At 39.7% G+C, this 19,930-nt stretch overlaps 1 protein-coding gene across 2 annotated transcripts in view; it reads left to right on the top strand.

The window, feature by feature from the left end:
* Positions 1–19,930, top strand: part of SEPTIN11 (septin 11) — an 87,995-nt gene that overhangs the window by 32,745 nt on the left and 35,320 nt on the right. For both annotated transcript variants that reach the window (XM_055313012.1, XM_055313010.1), the window contains exon 2: positions 13,218–13,332. In XM_055313012.1, coding sequence (XP_055168987.1) covers positions 13,218–13,332 — 115 coding nt within the window. The remainder of the gene's footprint in view (positions 1–13,217; positions 13,333–19,930) is intronic.

The following is a 19,930-nucleotide window of genomic DNA, read 5'->3' as shown; positions in this document are numbered from 1 at the left end:
CAACTTTCTTGTACAGCTGGATGTATGCTTCTGTAATATGCAGTTAACATCTTTAAGGCACAGTGTTGTCTAGTCTCCTGATGGGAGTATGTATTTATTTTTTTTAGAGGTCAATTAGTTCTATTTTTGAGCAGAAGAACAGAGTAAGAAAGAAGAAAGCTTTAGCTTGATTAGAATAGCAGAAATTGGGCAGCCCCGGTGGCCTAGCAGTTTAGCGCCGCCTTCAGCCCAGGGCGTCCCACATTGGGCTCCCTACGTGGAGCCTACTTCTCCCTCTGGCCCCCCCCCCAATCTCTCTCTCACTCTCTGTCTCTCTAATAGATAAATAAAATCTTAAAAAAAAAAAAAAAAAGGAATAGCCGAAATTATAGTCCTAACTAATGGAGTCAATCTGTCTCTGCAAGATATGCTTTTTTTTTTTTTTTTAATGCTTTAAAGAAAGCTTGCATGAAATAGTTTACCATTTGAATGGTTACCCAGCTTTGTAATCTGGGTTAAAACTTTGGCTAGATTTCAGATTCTTCACCTCTTTCAGATTTCAATTCTTCATTTCTTCATTCTTTAAACTTCAGATTCTTTGGTCTGCTGCTCTGGTGAGAAGGTATGTTCATAAGTGCATTGGTTGGTAGGAAACGAAATATGATGTGACTGCTCAGTGACTGTTCCTAACTCCCATCCCTCATTCAACACTTGAGCCCCCAGTGACAGAGCCTGGGCATGTATTTAGTTATGTATTGCTTATATGTATCTTCATAATACTTTAAGGAGTATTTCTAGTAAGCTGAAATGCAAACCAGTTTTAGTCTTATATCCTCTACTCCTAATTACTCTTCAGTTTTTCCAGTTCATTGATTTCTATGCCCTTTGGATCTCTTTGTTTTCCTGCTGCTTCCCTTGACATACTACTTCTTTCTCTCCTCCTGTCTCCATTCCTTCCCCACAATAGTCTGAATCTTATTTTTATCTTATCTAGACCTTGGCCAGATCTGTCCTCCTCTAAGAAAGCCTTACTTTTTTGCTATGGCCCATGTCAATCTCCATTGTCTAACCTTGATAACCTTTGTGCCATATTTCATCACCAAACATTTGGCACTTCTGTTTTATCTCAATGCTTTTTCCTCCTAATAAGGCTTAAGTTCCTTAAAAGCTTTTGCATTTCCTAGAATTCTTATTATGTAGAGTCACTTAAATATTTGGAGAGTTTACTTCCATTATTGGAAGTCTTCCTCCAAAAGCAAAATGACTCTCTAGCTAGCTAGTGGTAACTTGCCTTGGTAACTTGAGGGAGACCTAGTTTTCTATCCTTTTACTAATTTGTCTTTTTGCTATTATCATGTCATAGGATATTATCAATCCTATCCTAAATTTACACAGAAAAATATAGGAATATTATAACCCAGAACCCTAAAATGGCCCCCAAATCCCAGCCTCCTGGTGAACACATCCTGTATAACATCCAGAATTTGGGAATATGATGGGATAGTCACTCATGATTAAGTTGTTATGACACAGCTGACTTTAAGATATGAAGATTATCCTGGGTGGACCTGACCTAGTCAGTCCCTTAAAAGGAACTAGACTCTTTTTGAAGATTTGAAATGTGAAGAGGCACATGAGGGATTCTGTGTTGGCTGTGAAGAGGAGGTGGTCACATGGCTAGTAACTGGGTGATCTTTTGTGTCATTCCCTGGTGGATAGCAGACATGGAGAAAAGGACTTCAGTCCTACAGCTGCAAAGAATTGAATTCTGACAACAACCCAGATGAGCTTGGATGTGGAATTCACCTACAGAGCTTTCAGATCAGAACTTAATTTGTCTGCCACCTTGATTTCAGCCTTTTGATATCCTGAGCAGAGAACCCAGCCACGCCACACCCAGACTTCTGACCTTCACAACCAAGAGCTAATAAATAGGTGTTGTTTCAAGCCCTAAGTCTGTGATAATTTGTTACATGGCAACAGGAAATTAATAAATGCTGCCAAATGTATGTAACAACTTCTATTTCACGCTGATAGTGTTTCATCCAGGGCTAAGATTAAGATGAAGTAGAACTCTTAGGAAGGCTTGAGAATTTTGGCCAGGATTGTTTAATAATACTTGCAGAGTGATATAAAAATGTTAATTTATTTCCTAAGAATGTATTTACCATGGCTTTGGTCATTTTTGGTATAACTCCTCAATTTTCAGGGGCTGGAAATCTATCACTGCACTCAGAAATGTTCTAGGCCAGCCTGGTTTAGGAACTGTATATGGCCTGAATATGACTATTTTGAGTAGCCAGGTTGGGACTGAAATATCCGTGGTGCTTTTGTTTATGGACTGCCTTAGAGCTGGCTTGGATTTTTCTTCTTTTTCAGGGACTACTATTACATGGTCATTACCGTAACTGAAATCCTCTTCTATTATCAGAAAGGGACAGAAATAAATTATATCTTTCAAAAAGGAAGTGGCTAATTTATATCCGGTGATAGAAATGGTGGCATAGGGAAGGAAGTGTCCCATCCATATTTCATTATTTGCAGATTAATGCATTCAGCATACGTGAATAGAAATACGTGAATTGAGCCATGAGATTTCTCAGATAGGAAGCACTAAGGAATTGATGTGTGAATATGAGGAGTACAACTGTACATAAGAAGTTGAAGGAAAAACTTCCAACTGATGAGGGCTCTTAATAATCTTTGACCTCCTATTCATCACTGTTCTGAAAAAGTTTATGTGGAACCTATACCACACTGTAGAGACAGGGCAAATGAGCAACTGTGAGACATTTGGGTGGTCTTCTCCTCTGCAAGATAGGTGATATGTTTGAAATGGAATCCAGTTATTTGGGACCCCACTGCAGAGCCAGAGGGTTTTAAGATGATTATGAACCTCTTCCATGGTTTTCTCATTAACTTTCCTGGGTGGCTAGCCATGGGAAGAGCCTCTCATCATCTCTAGGATGTTGAGCAGTGCAAGAGAACAGCTGTAGCATCTGTTTCTAATTGGATCGTGCCTTTATAAATACTTCATGACTGTTTGTCACATTGCTTCCCTCCCACCTCCTCTTCCTCTGAGCACTGCAACATTTGTGTCTGGAATGCACAGGTGGGCCTTGTCATTCTCAAACAGGGAGACTTTCTGCTGATCTACACTTTGTAACATTAGGCTGTTGCAGGCATTAGTCACTTTGACTCAAAAAGAAAGGGTAGTCTTTGGAAACTTAAGAAAATGCCTTTGTTGTTAATTCTTGGCATGCAGTTAAATTTGCCTCTCAGAGTTTACATAGACTTTTAGAAAAACATTCTGTCTGTAAGAAAAAAAGTGCATCCTTCCACTTTTTACAATTTTTGGATTGCCAAATGTCTGATTTATTAGTAATTCCGCTCTACCTCTCCCATCCCCCCACCTGTCCCCTCAGGATCCAGGGTGGTAAGCAGCTGCTGGGGCTCTCTTCTGTTCAGGTACCCATTTCTGGGGACTGCTTTTAATCAGAATTTTTCCTAATTATGTGAGAAATCTAATTTTTGTTGGGTCCAAAGTGGGACTCTAATCACAGACAAGCCAGGCAGATCTTGGAGGAAGTGTGGGCTATTACTCTTTGATGGGAGGGAGGATGTAGAGAAGATAGGAGCTAGGGGCACTGATGGAGGAGAACAGGAACCCAGGCAGTGCTGTTTCCAGCTCTTGGGTATCAGGCTTCTGATAGCAACCAGTATGAATTCTTACCTTCAAAGTGAGCCCGAGTGTAATGGAGAGAAGGGTGGATCAGGCGCCAGGGCACTAGGTATTCACTGTGGCCCTGTCTCTCCTCCACCTGTTCCAGTTTATAGGGAAAACCAGTCAGCCACTGCACCTGCCTCCTTATCTGAAAATGAGGCCATTGGAGAATATGATTGTGTAAAATGTCACACAGATATCAATTTTGGTGAAGTCTAATGGGGGTAGTTTTAGGAGAAGGGGACAATCCAAGTAATGAATCAACTGATAGACTGGATTCAGTCTGTTAAAGGGTTGGGTGGGAAAGATTTGGCTAAAAAAGGTACGGTAGGTGTTTGTTACATCTGGGCACAGAGGAGAAAAGCCAGCTTGCTACAGATGTCCTCGAGAAGCCTTGACTATAGAATTCAGAGGCCAGCAGGCATTTAATGATTTATACAGTGGACTTTTTTTTTCCTGAAAGAGGGTGGAAGCCTATAAATTTATGCACATTTTTAAAATCAAGGTTAGCAATATGTATGCTAATTGATGTTATTCTAGGGGACTCTCTGCAGTCAAATGCTCTACCCCTGAGCTATACCCCCATGTGATTCTAGGGGACTCTCTGATACCTTGAAGTAGATGTTGCCATTTGATAAAAGAAAAAGTGAGGGAGGACAGATTAAATTTGAGAATGGGGAATAGGATGAGTTCCACTTAGGAGATGTTGGCATAGTGAAGACCATGGATGAGCAGGAGGGAAGAGGGGCTGCAAGTTATGACTGGGCAGTTATTAGCCTATGGAAGGTCACTAAAGTGGGCAAGGAAGAAGTCATCTGAGAAAAGTGTAAACTGAGTTGAGGATAGCGAATTATGTTAATTCTTGCAATACCCCTGTAAAGTACTTAAAGTTGACAGGACTGAGGCTGAAATGTTAAATGACTTACCCTAGGTCACACAGCTAAACAATGGCAGAGTTGCCCTGAGTCCTCTGACTTCACCCATCAAGCAGTTTCCACTGCATTGTTCTACCTTTCTGCTCACTTTTATCACTTTCAGTGTGGTTTGGTTCTGAGAAAAAAATAGATACTTGTATATTTTATCCTATCATCCATCTATTAGCTGCAATAAAAATTACAGCATTACTTCCTTTAAAAAGATTTTTATTATTTGTTACTATTTTTAGCATTCCCTGATGTTTAAAATCTTTTATTTTGTTTAAAAGGTGTTTTTGCAATAATTCAAATATAGAACTATAAGACTCAGAAAGTAAAATTCCCCTATAGTCATACACATTTCCCAAAGAAAACCCCTACACATTAATTTTGCAAGAATCTGGAGAAACAAAATGCGTTCCTTCTCTGGTAGTCTTTTGGAGAGACTTACTTTGAAATCACACTTGAAACTAAGGCAGTTATTCAATTTTAATCCAGATCTTTTCTGGTTATTTGGTGGTGTTTTCAAGGGTGGCTCCCTGGGTTTGTTGGTCAGAGCTGATCTTTCTACCTGGCTGGCTGAGTTGGGGCCTGGCCCTTGGATACTCCTTCTTAGTCACCATTCCCAGCTGGGTTGCATTCATGTTCTTTCCTCTTATGGTTTTCCTCCTGTTCCCTCTTCTTCCTGGCTTTCTGTGTTCTGCTGCTTGCTTGTGTGAGACAATTTCCTTGGTGGTTTTCTTGGCCCTGACCTTGAGATTTCATGGTATAGATGACAAGCAGAATCATAAATGTTTTCCAGGTCATCCTTAAAGAACGCGATCCTCACTGGTAATGAGATGCTTCATACATTTTATATTATGGAAATTACCCCAGCAATGCCTAGCTTTGAAAACATCCCCATGTGGACTTCATAGTTGTGGTTTGGGATATTTAGCATTCCAATGTTTTCCCTTTTGCATGGGAACTAAGGGCGTTTCCCATCTTCCCACCAACTTTTCTTTCTTTAAAAGAGAATATGAAACCATTTCTAAATCTCTAAAATGTAGTTAGATAAGAGTGTGTATTTATGAAAATGACCCATCAGGCACTTGGGTAAAACTTCTTGTGAGGCCAGGATTTCTCTAATATTGACTGGTGTTCAGTCAAGGATTTCATGTAAGGAATAGCATATTCTTCTCTGCCTATCTTCAGGTAGGTGGCATCTATCGGTACACTGAAACAGGACCTCAAAACATCTACTTAAGATGAAGAAGGGACATGTACCTCCTCTTTTCTCCAAGTGGGCATCTTCTTTATGGAGGTAGGGGAAGAAAGAGAGCAAAGGGAGCATGTCATTCAAAATTGGGCATTCATTTTCTTAAGACTTGAGTCTCAATCTTTTCTACCTCTTCCCATCAGGCAGTGGTGGTCAGAAAGACTCTTTGTTTTCATTTGAATGCATGAAACTTGCACATCAACTATTTAGGGACTGTCTACTGAATTAATATCCAACAATGCTACAGACTAACACTGTTTTTACTACTGCAGGCTGGTGGATTCACTGGAAAAATGACACAGCCAGTCACATGAGTTGTAAGGATGCATTGCATCCTGTACTTTTGGATACCTTATGATTGTATATTGTGACTATTTGATTAACATCGATGTGCCCCATTAGACTATATGGTCTGTGAGTGGTCCATGAGTTAGGGATGCTTTATTTTCTCACCATCACTTCCTTACCATTTAGCACAGTATCTAGCACACATTGGTACTCAATAAATATTTGATGAGTGAATGAAAGCATGAAAATTTACTTTTTTTTCTTGAACATGGATGATTAACACTTACATAGAAGTGTTATTTCCTGTTTGTTTCAAGGCTATAAATCCACTTTTCAAAAATCTTGTGGAAGACTGCAGATACAGCTGAAGGAAAAAATGTTTTAAAGCAAGGCAGTTGTAAAGGGTGGACTTTTTTAAGTCATTAGAGTTAAGCAAAAATGAAAAGTTAAGCTGGAAAACAGAGGCATACACACAGATTTCTATTACATTTGGAGTTTCCTAGGATAACCCATAAAAACTCACTTTCAAGGGTCATTTAAAAATTGAGCTGTCTTGATCTGGCAAAAGAAAATATACTACCAGGAATTTTTCACCTCCTGTTGGCTGTCTTTAAGAATTGGATTTATGTATCTGTGACTTCCAGATTCAAGAAACCTTGGAATTAGCATTATAACCAAAGACTTTGCCTAGAGGCCATTTGATTAAATCTCATTTACCAATGAGAAAATAGGAGCCCAGGGTTTGACTTGGGTCAATATAACTTACTATCTATAAAATGAGGCTTTGAGAAGAATGTAATTGCCACTTCTTGTCAACAAAATCTCCAGCTCTCTAAGTGAATGTATAACATTATTGCTTAAATTTAAAAAATATATCATTTTAAATGGGTGAGATCTTTCTAAATTTAAATGGTAATATCTACTTGTAAAGGTAAAAATCAAGTCTAATTGTTTGCAACATACATTAAAACATATATCACCTTGGTAACATGCGCCCCTGCTTCCGCTGGCTGATAAGGATCAGCAGCCATACATGACCTACCTACACCTCCTGAAGTCTTCAGTTTTGTTTTGTTTTTAAAGATTTTATTTATTTATTCATGAGAGACACAGATGGAGAGGCAGAGACAGAGGCAGAGGGAGCAGCAGGCTCCATGCAGGGAGCCCGATGTGGGATTCGATCCCGGGAGTCCGGGATCATGTCCTGGGCTGAAAGGAGGTGCTAAACGCCTGAGCCACACAGCGATCCCAAGTCTTCAGTTTTAAAAGCAAGGAAAGGGGATATCATTTCACTTTGAATGCAGTGAATAGAACCCATCTGGGCACATCCAGTTAATTTCAGGAGGCTCTGGGCTGGATTGAAATAAAGGGAAAAGTGAAGAGGGGACTCCAGAATGGTTTCCAGCAGTGGAGGATGTTGATGCCAGCAAATAGGAATGTGATTCTATGGCTTTTCCCTCAGCTCTGTAAATGGTTCTCCAGGTTGAGGTGAGTTTTCTTCCTGCCTAGATCCTGTCTCTCTCCTCTGCTTCCTTTTTGTTCATTCTGTTCTTCCCTTTGTGATTTTTCTTCCTTGATTAGTTCTGAGGGTTTTGCTGATCAGCAGCTTTTGGCTCGCCCAGCAGTAGTGCAGAGCTGTCTCATTTCAGATTTGAAAATCAGTTATCTCTTCCTCCCACCTAATTAGGGAAAGGAAACTCAGGTTTCCTGAGGACCTGTTAAGTGCCAGGCACTATCATACTTATTCCTTAACTCCTCCCAACCACCCTGCCAAGTGCTCCATCAGAGACCAAGAAAAGTAGGAAGCAAAGCTGGGATTCAAATCCATGGCTGTCTTACTCCAAACCCTGTGCCATACTGTTCCTGGTTAAGCAAGAGTTGGAATTGTGGAATTTATTATTTTATTTTACTTTATTTTATTATTTTATTTATTTTGAGATAGAGAGTATACATAGGTGGGGGGGTGGGTAAGGGCTGAGAAAGAGAGAGAATCCCAAGCAGACTCCATGCCCAGTGTTGAGCCCAATGCAGGGCTTAATCTCATGATCCCGAGATCACCACCTGAGCTGAAATCCAGAGTCAGATGCCCAGCTCACTGAGCCACCCTGGTGACCCTGTGGAACTTATTTTAAAGCAGCACTCAGAATGTAGGTGTTGGCACACATTCTTAAATAATTTACTTTATAATTAAGCCAGGGCATATTCTGAAAAAACTTGTCAATTATAAACTTCAGAGTATACATTCCTAGTAAAGTGACCTGTTGTGCATAGACAGCATTTATCTAGGAGGCTTCTGCAAGCTGGACTTTTGTTCCCCTGGTAGAGTTGGGGAGCTCTGGCCTCCAAAAGGTGTTCCTTGAATTTCCCTAGCCAAAAGCTACTTCTCTCCTCATACTAACCGTAAAGTTATGGTGTTTATCACTTTCATCCTTAGTGGTATTATTAATTGATGTCCTGTCTCTACTGCTACATGGGAAACCTGTTTTTTTTTTTAATTTTTTAAAATTTATTTTAGAGGCACCTGGGTGGCACAGTTGGTTAAGGTTCTGACTCTTGGTTCTGGCTGGGGTTCTCAGTCCTGAGATCAAGCTTCAAATTGGGATCTGTGCAGAGCATGGGGTCTGCTTCTCTCCTCCCTCTGCTCCCCCTGTCCCATAAAATATATTTATCTATTAGAGAGAGAGCATGTGAGTGCAAAAGTGGAGGGAGGGTCAGAGGGGGAGGGAGAGAGAGAGAGAGAGAGAATCCTTAAGCAGGCTCCCTGCTGAGCACAGAGCCTAATGTGGGAGTTTGATCCTAGGACCTGAGCTGAAATCAAGAGTCAACAGCTTAACCAACTGAACCACCCAAGTACCCCTAAATGGAAAACCTTTTTTTTTTTTTGGAAAACCTTTTAAGAGCAGGAAGAGGGCAGCCTGGGTGGCTCAGTGGTTTAGCGCCGCCTTCAGCCCAGGGTGTGATTCTGGAGACCCGGGATCGGGTCCCACGTTGGGCTCCCTTCATGAAGCCTGCTTGTGTCTCTGCCTCTCTCTGTGTGTCTGTCAGGAATAAATAAATTTTAAAAATCTTTAGAAAAAAAAAAAGAGTGTTTATCAATGAATAACAAGAAATATCTGTTCCCTTAGTGCTTTGAGCAGTGAGTGTTTTTGAATGAGCAAATAAATAATTGTGTCCATGTGGAGGTGACCTGAAAAGAGAAAAATGAAATCGTTAAATTATTCTATACCATAGAATTAATCACAACCCATTTCAAGATGGAGTGGGCATAGAAATGTAAGTACAAATCCCTCCGTAGATAGCAAATGGAGGACTAAATCAATTAATGTCTTGAGTTACTTACTTGGTGGCTCTGTGTTGGTACTTTCATTTAAAGAATGGTCAAAACTAAGCCTTATAGTACTAGCTTCATGTGCTATGGCTGCAAAAATCAAAGACTGGCCTTGGCATTGCCAAGACCAGTGAAAATATATTTAGACCTACTTTGCCAATTCTAATTCTTGACTTCTATCTCTCATGGCTGCCAAAGAATTATAACTTCCAAGAATTTTTTTCCTACTTTAACATATTGGATTTTTTTTTTAACATATTGGATTTTAATAGCAGCTAAAACCATTTATATTGTCTGGGACTATCTGAGAATTTAGTAGGTCATCCTGCCATACCAGTGACTAAGTGCAAGGCCTCCGGATTCTAGAACCTGACTTGTGGGCTCAGATTTCAGACCCTCAGCTTACTAGCTGTGTGACTTTTGACAAGTAACTAAACTTCTGTGTCTCTGTTTTCTCATCTAAAGTTGAGGTTGGGTAATAATAGTAACCATCTTACAGAATTGTTAAGATAAATTAGTTCATTATTAAGGCTTTTCTGGGACACTGGAAATGGTCAATAAACATTAGCTATTATGATGGTCATGGAATACCAAATGACGTGACCCATCTTTATCCAGTCATTATTTTCCTTTCATTGTTAAGGGGAATGTTTATTGAAATTCCCTCTGAGATTTAATAGTAAAGATAATGTTAGAGATCAAATTTCAGTGGTATCTGAAAGATTTGGATATGAAAACATTGGCTATAAGGTCTTCCCAGATAGAGGAAATGATGTGAATAAACTCTGATGGGGAGAAATGTGTGGTTGTCTCAGGAATAGTAATTCATGTTAGCTGCAGTGTAAGGTGTCCTATGGGGAGAAGTGAGAGATTAGTTCGGAGATTTGGGATTAGCTCATGGAGGCCCTGAGATGGCAGGCCAACGAGTTTGGATTGGGGGCCTTTGAGTTCAGAGGTCCCTTTTGCAGCAAAGTAGAGAGAGGAAATATTAGAGGGAATGGGGTGGAGGTAAGGGGACCAGCTGGAAGGTGGTTGAGTTAGTAGGAATAAAGAGGAAGAGGATGTGGTCTTGATAACACTTTGGAATTTATGAAAGGGGTAGGAGGCTCTCAAGCATAATTAAGTGCCATTAACAGAAAATAAGGTTTGGGATAGAGAAATATATAGATTTTGGTTTCATGAACATCAGTTTGAGGTACAGATGGGACAACCCAAGAGAACCATCCCTTTGATAGAAATTCAGAACTAGAACTCCGACAAAAAGTTCAGTATTAGAGATAAAAAGCTGAGAGTCATTTCCAGATGTGTAGTAGTGGTTAAGGACATGAAAATATATGAAATTCCTAAAGACCATACCCATAGACTTCAAAGAGATCCTATACTTCTTGGGGAGAGACAGCTAAGGCAAGAAGCAGTAAACATGGTGACAAAATTCTGGAGCATAGGAATTCAGCTGCTATTGTGTGTGACTTAGAGCCTCTCCTTTGCTTTTTCTACAGCACTTCCCAGGTTTTAAGCCTGCTCATGAACCACGGGAGGAACTTCCTACTTCCCTTTTTCCAGTCACATACTGATGGCCAGTAACCCTCCAAGTTACTTTAATATTGGGCAGAGAATTAAGCTCCAATTACGGAATTTTAAAATGGCCATATAAAATCTACATATTTTGTATTACAAAGTTTGAAGATGGACCCTGAAGAAATAAATTTAAATTAAAAAAATTTCAAGACCAAACTGTTTTATAACCCTTCATTTTGTATGTGGTTTTCAGTGGATATAAAAATATTCAGTGGGTGTGTGGGTGGTTTCTCGTGTTTTGGAAATGGTGAGAATATGAGATGCTGTGCATGGGGTTCTGGTATGAGAGCTATAATTACTAACTCTGATTCTTTCCCAGGATTGGCTTATGGGTGGATATCTATCTGAATCTAAAAACCCAACAATGTGGAATCTACAGTAATAATCCACTCCCTCCCATCCCCAGAAATGAACTGTTGTGGTGGGAACGAGGGGGAGCATAGGAAGATGGTTTTTCCCTGTCTTGCCTCCTTTCAGGCCATTCACTGACTGTTCAGGTCAGAGGTACAACTCAAACAAAGGCTGGTGTGGTGGCATCTCCCAGCCTGATGCACAATAGCCACTGCACAGCTGTGGCGGAAAGAGTTCTAAATATAACCCAGACTCATTTCAAATCCTCCTCCCCCATGTCTTGAAGGATGTGGTAAACAGCCTAAAAATACCTGTGTCTGAACCTTTGAGGTATGGAAGGGGAAGGGGCAGGTGGTAGAATTAGGTCCATGTGGTAGTGTGAGGAGGCCTGGCCAGCTATTGGGCCTCCTGCCCAGGGGGCCTGCTATGAAAGCTGCTTGTGGACCTGTCAACCATGCCGTCCTGTTCAAGGAAGAGGGCCTACTCTTGAGTCTTCTATTCAGTGTTGGCAGGTTTCAAGGAAACTATTCATAGACTAGGCATCTGCTCTCTGCCCCTTTGACCTCAAACCTGCAGCTGCCACCATGGTATTAAGGCAGTGTGCTGATTCTTAGTTTTATTTCACAGAATTAGAATTTTAGAGCAGCAAGGACCTTAGCCATTATATTGTTCATAAAACATTCCTTTAAAAACACTATATTTAGGGAGTCCTATTTCTCTGCCTATGTAGTTACGTGGAAATGGAGTCTCAGCCCTTGATTTTAAAAGAAATCGCTGTCATCATTATGTAACAAATAGAAGAATAATGAACCAGTCTTTTTAAAAATATCAATGATCCTGTGCAAAGCTTTTTTTCTTTTTTCTTTTTTTAATAGGGTTTTGAGGCTCATTTTCTCACTCAAACTTCAGTATTTTGCATATAAGGATCATTGGTAACAGAGCCAGAAAGAACACCAAGAGTCTTGTTTTCAAGGATGCTTTCAATATCTAGTTTCTGGAATCCCAAACCATACCATGACCTCTGTGTTCTTGGGAAAGAAGGTTTTCACAGATTACCTCCAATACGTACGAGATGCATTCAAAGTCATGGAGGTAGTCAATGCCATTATAAAATAACATAAATCACCCAACTTTTTAAGTATGTGATGATTACCTTACCCCAGTCTCCTTCAATAAACTCTGAGAAGGCCCAGCAAGTGCAGAGCCTGTGTTGGGTGCTCTGCAGGGAAACGCAAAGATGCCCCAAAAAGCCTATACGGTTAATGGTGGAGTTGAGACCAATTCAGGTGCTGAGTAGTTTTTAATATGTTGGTTGTGGTGGTTACACAATTTTTATAATTGTAACGAGTATGTATCCTCTTCTCTGAGGGTCTCAAAATCCCTTTCTTTATCTGGAAGAGTGTTATTTATTTTTCACCCTGGGTTGAAAGGAAATTGAAAGTTCTTCTTGAATTCTTGAAGTCAACATGGTTGTTTTTATGTCACTTAATGCATATCTGAAATAGCCACCTCTAGAAGCTCATAATTCCCTGGACCAGTACACTTGTAACCAGAAGGGAGATGCCTTGGGAGAGAGTCTGCTTTGGGAGTCAGTGTGGTTTTGTGAAAAGAGCAGGGCTTTGGAATTTTTAGTTCTTTCAGATGCGTAGAAGCCAAGGAGCATGTGGGTACAGAAGGAATCTTCTTTTTCTGTGCAGGTCAAGAAAAGAGGGAGGGAGAGGGTAATATCTAACAACATGTGGTAACCCAAGTGGCATAGTTCCTGAATTCTCAAATATTTCACCTTTGAAATTACAGAATGAAGAGCTTCGAAACCTGTCCCTTTCTGGACATGTTGGATTTGACAGTCTCCCTGACCAGCTGGTCAATAAGTCTACTTCTCAAGGATTCTGTTTCAACATCCTGTGTGTTGGTAAGTGACTCATCTTTTGCTGCTGAGCAAGAAGTCTGATCCTTAGATGTTGGCAGGTGACTGTCAGAGGGGCACATTTTGGGGAAATAGGGGAATGATATTTTTACTCTCTTCATTAGTAAAGTAGGGCAATAACACACTTATATATGTCACACAGTTACAAAGATTGAGACTTATATTTGGTAAATGTTTCATAAGCTTACTGATGTTACTCAAATTGTTATTTTTATTTGTGCCACATGGTCAAATGGTCAGTTCAATATTGTTAATTAAAACTTACTTTAATTTTTGGTAGGGGAAGGGACTTAGATCTCAACTGGACTATTGGAAGTTGAAAGAAGGAGCTGATATGAACATGCATAGTAAGATCATGCAAAAGCATTTTTAGAATTTATTTGTAGGGTCTCTGACTACAGGGCAATAGTAACCTCTATTGAAGTGTTTTTTAAAGATATATTACCTAATGTAAATAAAACCTGAAATGACTCTAACTTCCTTAATAAACTTGATATTTACATTTTTGTTTTTTAGAGCGAAAGAATTTAAAATTCTATTTTATATTTGAAATAAATTTTATGCCCAAATTATCAAATCAAACGTTTGTCTTTATTTATTTATTTTTTTTAAAGATTTTATTTATTTACTCATAGAGACAGAGAGAGAGAGGCAGAGACACAGGCAGAGGGAGAAGCAGGCCCCATGCAGAGAGCCTGACGTGGGACTCCATCCGGGTCTCCAGGATCACGCCCTGGGCTGCAGGCTGCGCCACCGGGGCTACCCCAAACTTTTGTCTTTAAATTGGAATCTGAAATTGATCTTGGTCTATTCCTGGCAGATAAACGGGAAAAAACCCAAGAGACTTGATTTATCTGTCTCCTCAATATGTTTGATTCATATCTTGTATATGTACATTAGATTAAGCCTCTGGCCTTGGTGTTTTTCTTCTCTCCAGCCATATTGTTTTTAAATGAGGAGAAAGAAAGATACAAAAGAAGGTAGGAAAAAACGAGGAAAATAGAAGTATAACTCTATTTGAAGCAGAAATGCCCCTGGAAGAGATAATGGTCTTTCCTTCACTGTCACTCCTGATAAATGGCCAGGTTGTAGAGCAGTGAAGTGGTTTGAGCTGCATTGTTTTGTTGCCATTGTCCCCTGGGTGTATATTTCTGAGACATCACTCTGAGATAGACCAGAAGAAATTCCATACAAAGCCAAGTAGACCATCCTTCCCCTAAGCTTGGCAGAATTTACCAGACTTATTTCTCTTGTCCAAGTAAAATGAAGGAACTTTTAAAAAGGCATGCATTGCATATAAGAACCATCATTTAAAAAATTTGTTAGTTATTAGGGGAAGGGACAGATATCTTCTTTTTCAAAAAACTTGAACATATTAAATGTAGCTCTTGTACTGGGTGTTCATTTGTAGAAAGCCACAACTGACTTGTACACTAGACCAGCTCACACTGTGACATTATGTCTTAAGCATTGGATATGAGAATAACTGGAGAGAAACATGACCAAAGCAGCCAGCTGTCGTGCATTCCCCTTTTCCCTACACAAAGCTGTTTAAGATTCAGCAGGGGAGCTCCTGAATGGCAGCTAGTTCTACAGAGTGGCATAAATGAGTTGTCTTTTCTCTTAGGGTAAATGCTCATTGCAGAGCAGGGCAATTCTTCATTAGCATAGCAATTTGTTGGCAATTTGTTGATTTTCTATTTAAAAGTGTGCTAAATTATAGGCCAATTACTATTCTGGCTTCTCTTCCCTGCTTCTACCAGTTCTGTCTCCAAAATCAGCTTTAAGAATACATGTGAGAGTTATGTCCCAGCCCCTGCAAGTAGGATAAAGCCTTTCAGTGGGATTGGGCTTGCTGGAAGGACGTGGTTTGACCCAGTGTGTGGTGTGCAGTGGGGTGTATTGGTTCATTGGCTGACCCTGTGTGTTAAGTAGCACAATTATAATGCTAGTTGGAATTCATCACGTGCTACATCCATACTGCCCTGATGGATTTGTAAAGTGGCTGCTGTTCTGACTCTCCTGGGTAGGTGACATACCTAAGATTTTTATTCTGGGCTCCTTCTTAAACATGCTTAAAATTAAATTTAAAAAAAAGATTATTTATTTATTTATTCATGAGAGACAGAGAAAGAGAGAGAGAGAGACAGAGACACAGGCAGGGGGAGAAGCAGGCTCCATGCAGGGAGCCCAACGTGGGACTCAATCCTGGGACTCCAGGATCATGCCCTGCGCCAAAGGCAGGCGCTAAACCACTGAGCCACCCAGGGATCTGCTAAAATTAATTTTGTAATCTAATTAAAACAATACAAATTTGTTGTTTAAAAAATTGTAAGCTCCCTTCTACCCCCTACCCCTCCTGCCCTCATTTCCATTCCATAGAGGTAGCACTGTAGAATCCTTCTAGAAATCTTCTACATTTTTATGTACTTTAAAATGATTTTTGGTGGCTTAAAACAACACTGACTTATTATCTTATGGTTCTGTAGAAGTTCCATATGTGTCTCACCAAGCTAAAATTAAGGCATCCTCAGGGCTGAGTTTGTTTCTAGAATCTCTAGGGGAATGACGTTTCCTTTTTGTTGCCAGCTTCTAGAGGCTACCTGGATCTTTAGCTCACGGACCCCTTCCTCCATCTTCAAGGCCAGCAGTGTTGTATTTCTCTCTGATGGTTTTTGTATTTGGAAAATTTCAAAAGAGCATTCCAGAAATCCAGTTTAAACCCCGTTAAGAGGCCTCTGCAATTCCAAAACACACTAAAAAAGTAATATATTGAATCATGTAATTAAGAACAGCTGGCTCTAGGGATTCACAGAGTGTTTTCGAGGCTGTGTCTCTGGTTCTTGATCCTACTTGCTTCTGCTTGGCTTCATGCTCAGGCTTTTTCTTTGTAGGGCTAGTATGGCTTCCAGCAGTTGTTGCTGGCTTAGCAGCGCAGGAAAGCAGCAGCTGTTCCTGACAAGTCTCACTGAACAGACACAGGACATCTATGATTGAGCAGGCCTGAGTTATATGCCCACTCAGGGTGGGATAATGGGTTAGTCCACTGCAAAACACAAGAGGTTCCCTGTGAGAAAGAAGACATGATCAGAAAGATTGGGCATAGAAGAGACACACACTGGACAGAGATGAACAGCTCCCTCACAATTATATAAGTACTTTTATGTTTTGGTTTTACACAGATGAGATCATGCTGTTCATATTCTTCTGCACCTTCTTTTTTTTTTTTTTTTTAAACTCCACAGCAAGTCCTGGCTGTCTTTCCATGCCAATATCTAGCTGTCCAGGTTCTTTTCCTTGACTCTTTGGAACCCTTTGGTTGGAGCCAGCAAGGGACACAGGGGTGTCAGCATCAAGTATTAAGCATACTTACCCACAGATGGTAGAACACATCAAATCCTGTTGTCACAAATATTTTACAGCAAAATATCTGTATAAAAAAACAATTCTCACTGCCAATTAATGGTCCATCTATTTTTAAAGTAAGAGTCTATGAAAAAGTATTCTACTTGATCAAAATATTTTGACAGCCACTTAAAGGAGTAGGTGTCATTTAATTGAGGCATATCCATGGTACTTTGTTTTCACCTTGTCACCCCATTTGTATTTTTTTTTTAACACAGTATGCACATGTGTGGTATTTATAGCATCATTATTTTCATGTGATAAATATGGGAGGGAATCAAGAATTTTATTTATTTTTTAAGATTTTATTTATTTGACAGAGAGAGAGAGCATAAGCAGGGGAAACTGCAGGCAGAGGGAGAGGGAGAAGCAGGCCCCCCGCTGAGCAGGGAGCCCAATGTGAGACTCCATCCCAGGGCCCTGGATCATGACCAGAATTGAAGGCAGATGCTTAACCAACTGAGCCACCTAGGTGCCCCAGGAATTGAGAATTTAAAAAAAGAGTTATGATTCCAGTAAGGAAACTGATCATGTTTAGCAAAAAAAGTCTTGGAATTTTAATTTTGTTTTGTGGCAGGAGCTTTTAGGTTAAAAAGAGGGGAAACAAACCAGGGCAGAAACTAATCCTGGCATGAGCTTAGTGTATCTTTAGAGGCCATGAATTAAGTGTCTGGTATTAGAACCCATCTCTATGGAATCCTGTAAAGAAATATAATAAAGAAGGGAATAGTGTTCAGTCAACAGGGAAAAAAATTCTCGATGTTAAATTGGGTGCCAGAACACTCAGGAGTTCAGAGCGCCTCCCTCTCCATCTTGCTTGCCACATACTAAATCACCCCCAAAGTTGTAATTGTATTTAAATAAAGCCTTTTTCTTAGCCAGGCTGTATTTCTCTAGGGAATCTAAATTATTGTCTTTCTTCATAATTTTAAATTTATAGACCTTATTTGTTCTTCAAAATGGCATTAACTCTATGTGAAGTTTCAACATTGATCCAGAAGTATGTAAGTTCTTTGTGTATATACAAAGATGGATAAAATACTGTAATATCCCTGCTTTTGAAGAGCAATGAGTTCAATAGTAGTAAATTAACAATATGTCTTGGAAATGGAAATCTTTCTTTTAATCCAACCATAGTTGTTTTTTGAGAGGATGACAGAAGAGCAATAGAAAACACCCAAGTTTAAGACCTTTTTCACCAAGACTATAGTGTGAACATAAACTGGAATTTTACACTTAAATCTTTTTTTTTCTCAAGAATTCTATTATTTTTTTTTAAATTTGGGTATAGTAGACACAATGTTACATTAGTTTCAGGTTACATTTTTATCCCATTTTGCTTTTCCAGGAAAGAATATGAAATGATTTACAGAGTGAAATGAATGAGTAAATGAATAAAGATAAGATTAACCCCAGAAAAAAAAGTGAAGCAAAGAATAGAATCAGAACTCAAAGCTATCAAGTCAGTTTGTAGCAGTTAATTCTATCAGGGATACATTTGTCTCTCAGCCAGTGGTCAGAGCATAGAATGAATCCATTCATCCAAAAGATACTCGTTTAGCATACATTATGTGCCAAACATAAGTTAAAAGTTTAACAATGACAGGTTTATAGTATTTGCAAAGTAAAAATAGTTGCTCCAGATGAAATAGTTTCACCTATAAAAATCTCTCCTGTGGGTTTTCAGAAGAGATATGGTACGTATCACTACAGTCAGGTCTAGATTCCCAAGTATTCCCTAGATCCTTGAAGTTAATCCCTGCAATGCCAAGCGTCATATGTTGTTCTTTCAAGTCTGTCATGTAGGCTGGTGGTATTAGCCAAAGCTTGTTTCATCAAAGGTGATCCGAAGAGGAGTTAAAACAACACAGCTGGGATCCCTGGGTGGCGCAGCGGTTTGGCGCCTGCCTTTGGCCCAGGGCGCGATCCTGGAGACCCGGGGTCGAATCCCACGTCGGGCTCCCAGTACATGGAGCCTGCTTCTCCCTCTGCCTGTGTCTCTGCCTCTCTCTCTCTCTCTGTGGCTATCATAAATAAATTTAAAAAAAAAAAAAAGTTTAAAAAAATATTTAAAAAAAAAAAAAAAAAAACACAGCTTAGGTACATAGCTCTCTGATTATCTGCCTTCATCCAAAAATAAAATCTAGGATATTTAGAGGAGGCAGGCAGACCTTCATGCACAATTATTTGGATAATTATATAGGTTGCCAGACTTGGCAATCAGTAAAAGATGCTGAATCATGGATTGGCTCTTTGATCAATCTATAGTTACCTTCTAATTAATAATACAATCCTTCTGCGTCTTTTTATCTTTTTCTTTCTTCTTCCTTTTTTTTTTAAGATTTTTATTTATTTGAGAGAGAGAGAGAGCAAGAGAGAGAGTAAAAGGAGGATGAGGGGCTGAGCAGAGAGTCTGACATGGGGCTCAATCCCAGGACTCCGGGATCATGACCTGAGCTGAAAGCAGACACTTAACTGACAGCCACCCAGGCACCACTCTTTCTTCTTCTTTTTAAATGTCCAGCTTAGAGCTTGTGGTTTAAATAAGCCTGACAATAGAATGGAAGAGGTAGCATTGCTTTCTACTGTGATGTGGGTGTCATGTTCACCAGCATTGGCAGGAGGAAGAAAAACAGAAGCCACAGATAGCACTTTAAGACTAAACCTCTACTGGAACAACGGAATGTTAGGCAGATGTATTTATAACAGAATAAACAACAAACTCAGAATAATCTACCCAAATGGCAAATCTCAGTATAAATTATCACCATGATCATTTTTTCCTTCAATTAACTTTTAATAAATGCCTGGTCTGTGCCAGATAGTCTGCTAGGGAGTTCTGAAATGCTTCAAAGTTGATGTTAGTCATTTGTTTTCTCAAAATATTGTTATGGTTCTTGGGTTTGAATCCAAATCTATGCCCAGTAGGCTTTCAGTTACTCAGTTAGAATGAAGCATTTTTATTCTTTTGGGTATCTCAAAATTCTAGAAGATGCCCTGCTTTCTGAGGATAGAGAGAGAGGCCTCACAAACTGATGCACTCAAAACTCCCCTAGTTCTGTAATTCCTTTTATTCCCAAATCTGTCATTTCCTTCTCAACTGCTTTTGGTGAATCACGCTGCTGCTAGAGTAGCTGTGTCTAATTATGGCCCTTAGAAGCACAGAGCATAGAAATGG

Source organism: Nyctereutes procyonoides, unplaced genomic scaffold (genome assembly GCF_905146905.1).
Source record: "Nyctereutes procyonoides isolate TBG_1078 unplaced genomic scaffold, NYPRO_anot_genome, whole genome shotgun sequence".
Lineage (NCBI taxonomy): Eukaryota > Metazoa > Chordata > Mammalia > Carnivora > Canidae > Nyctereutes > Nyctereutes procyonoides.
The sequence above is the reverse complement of the archived record's forward strand: the minus strand, read 5'-3'. Positions and strand labels throughout refer to the sequence as shown.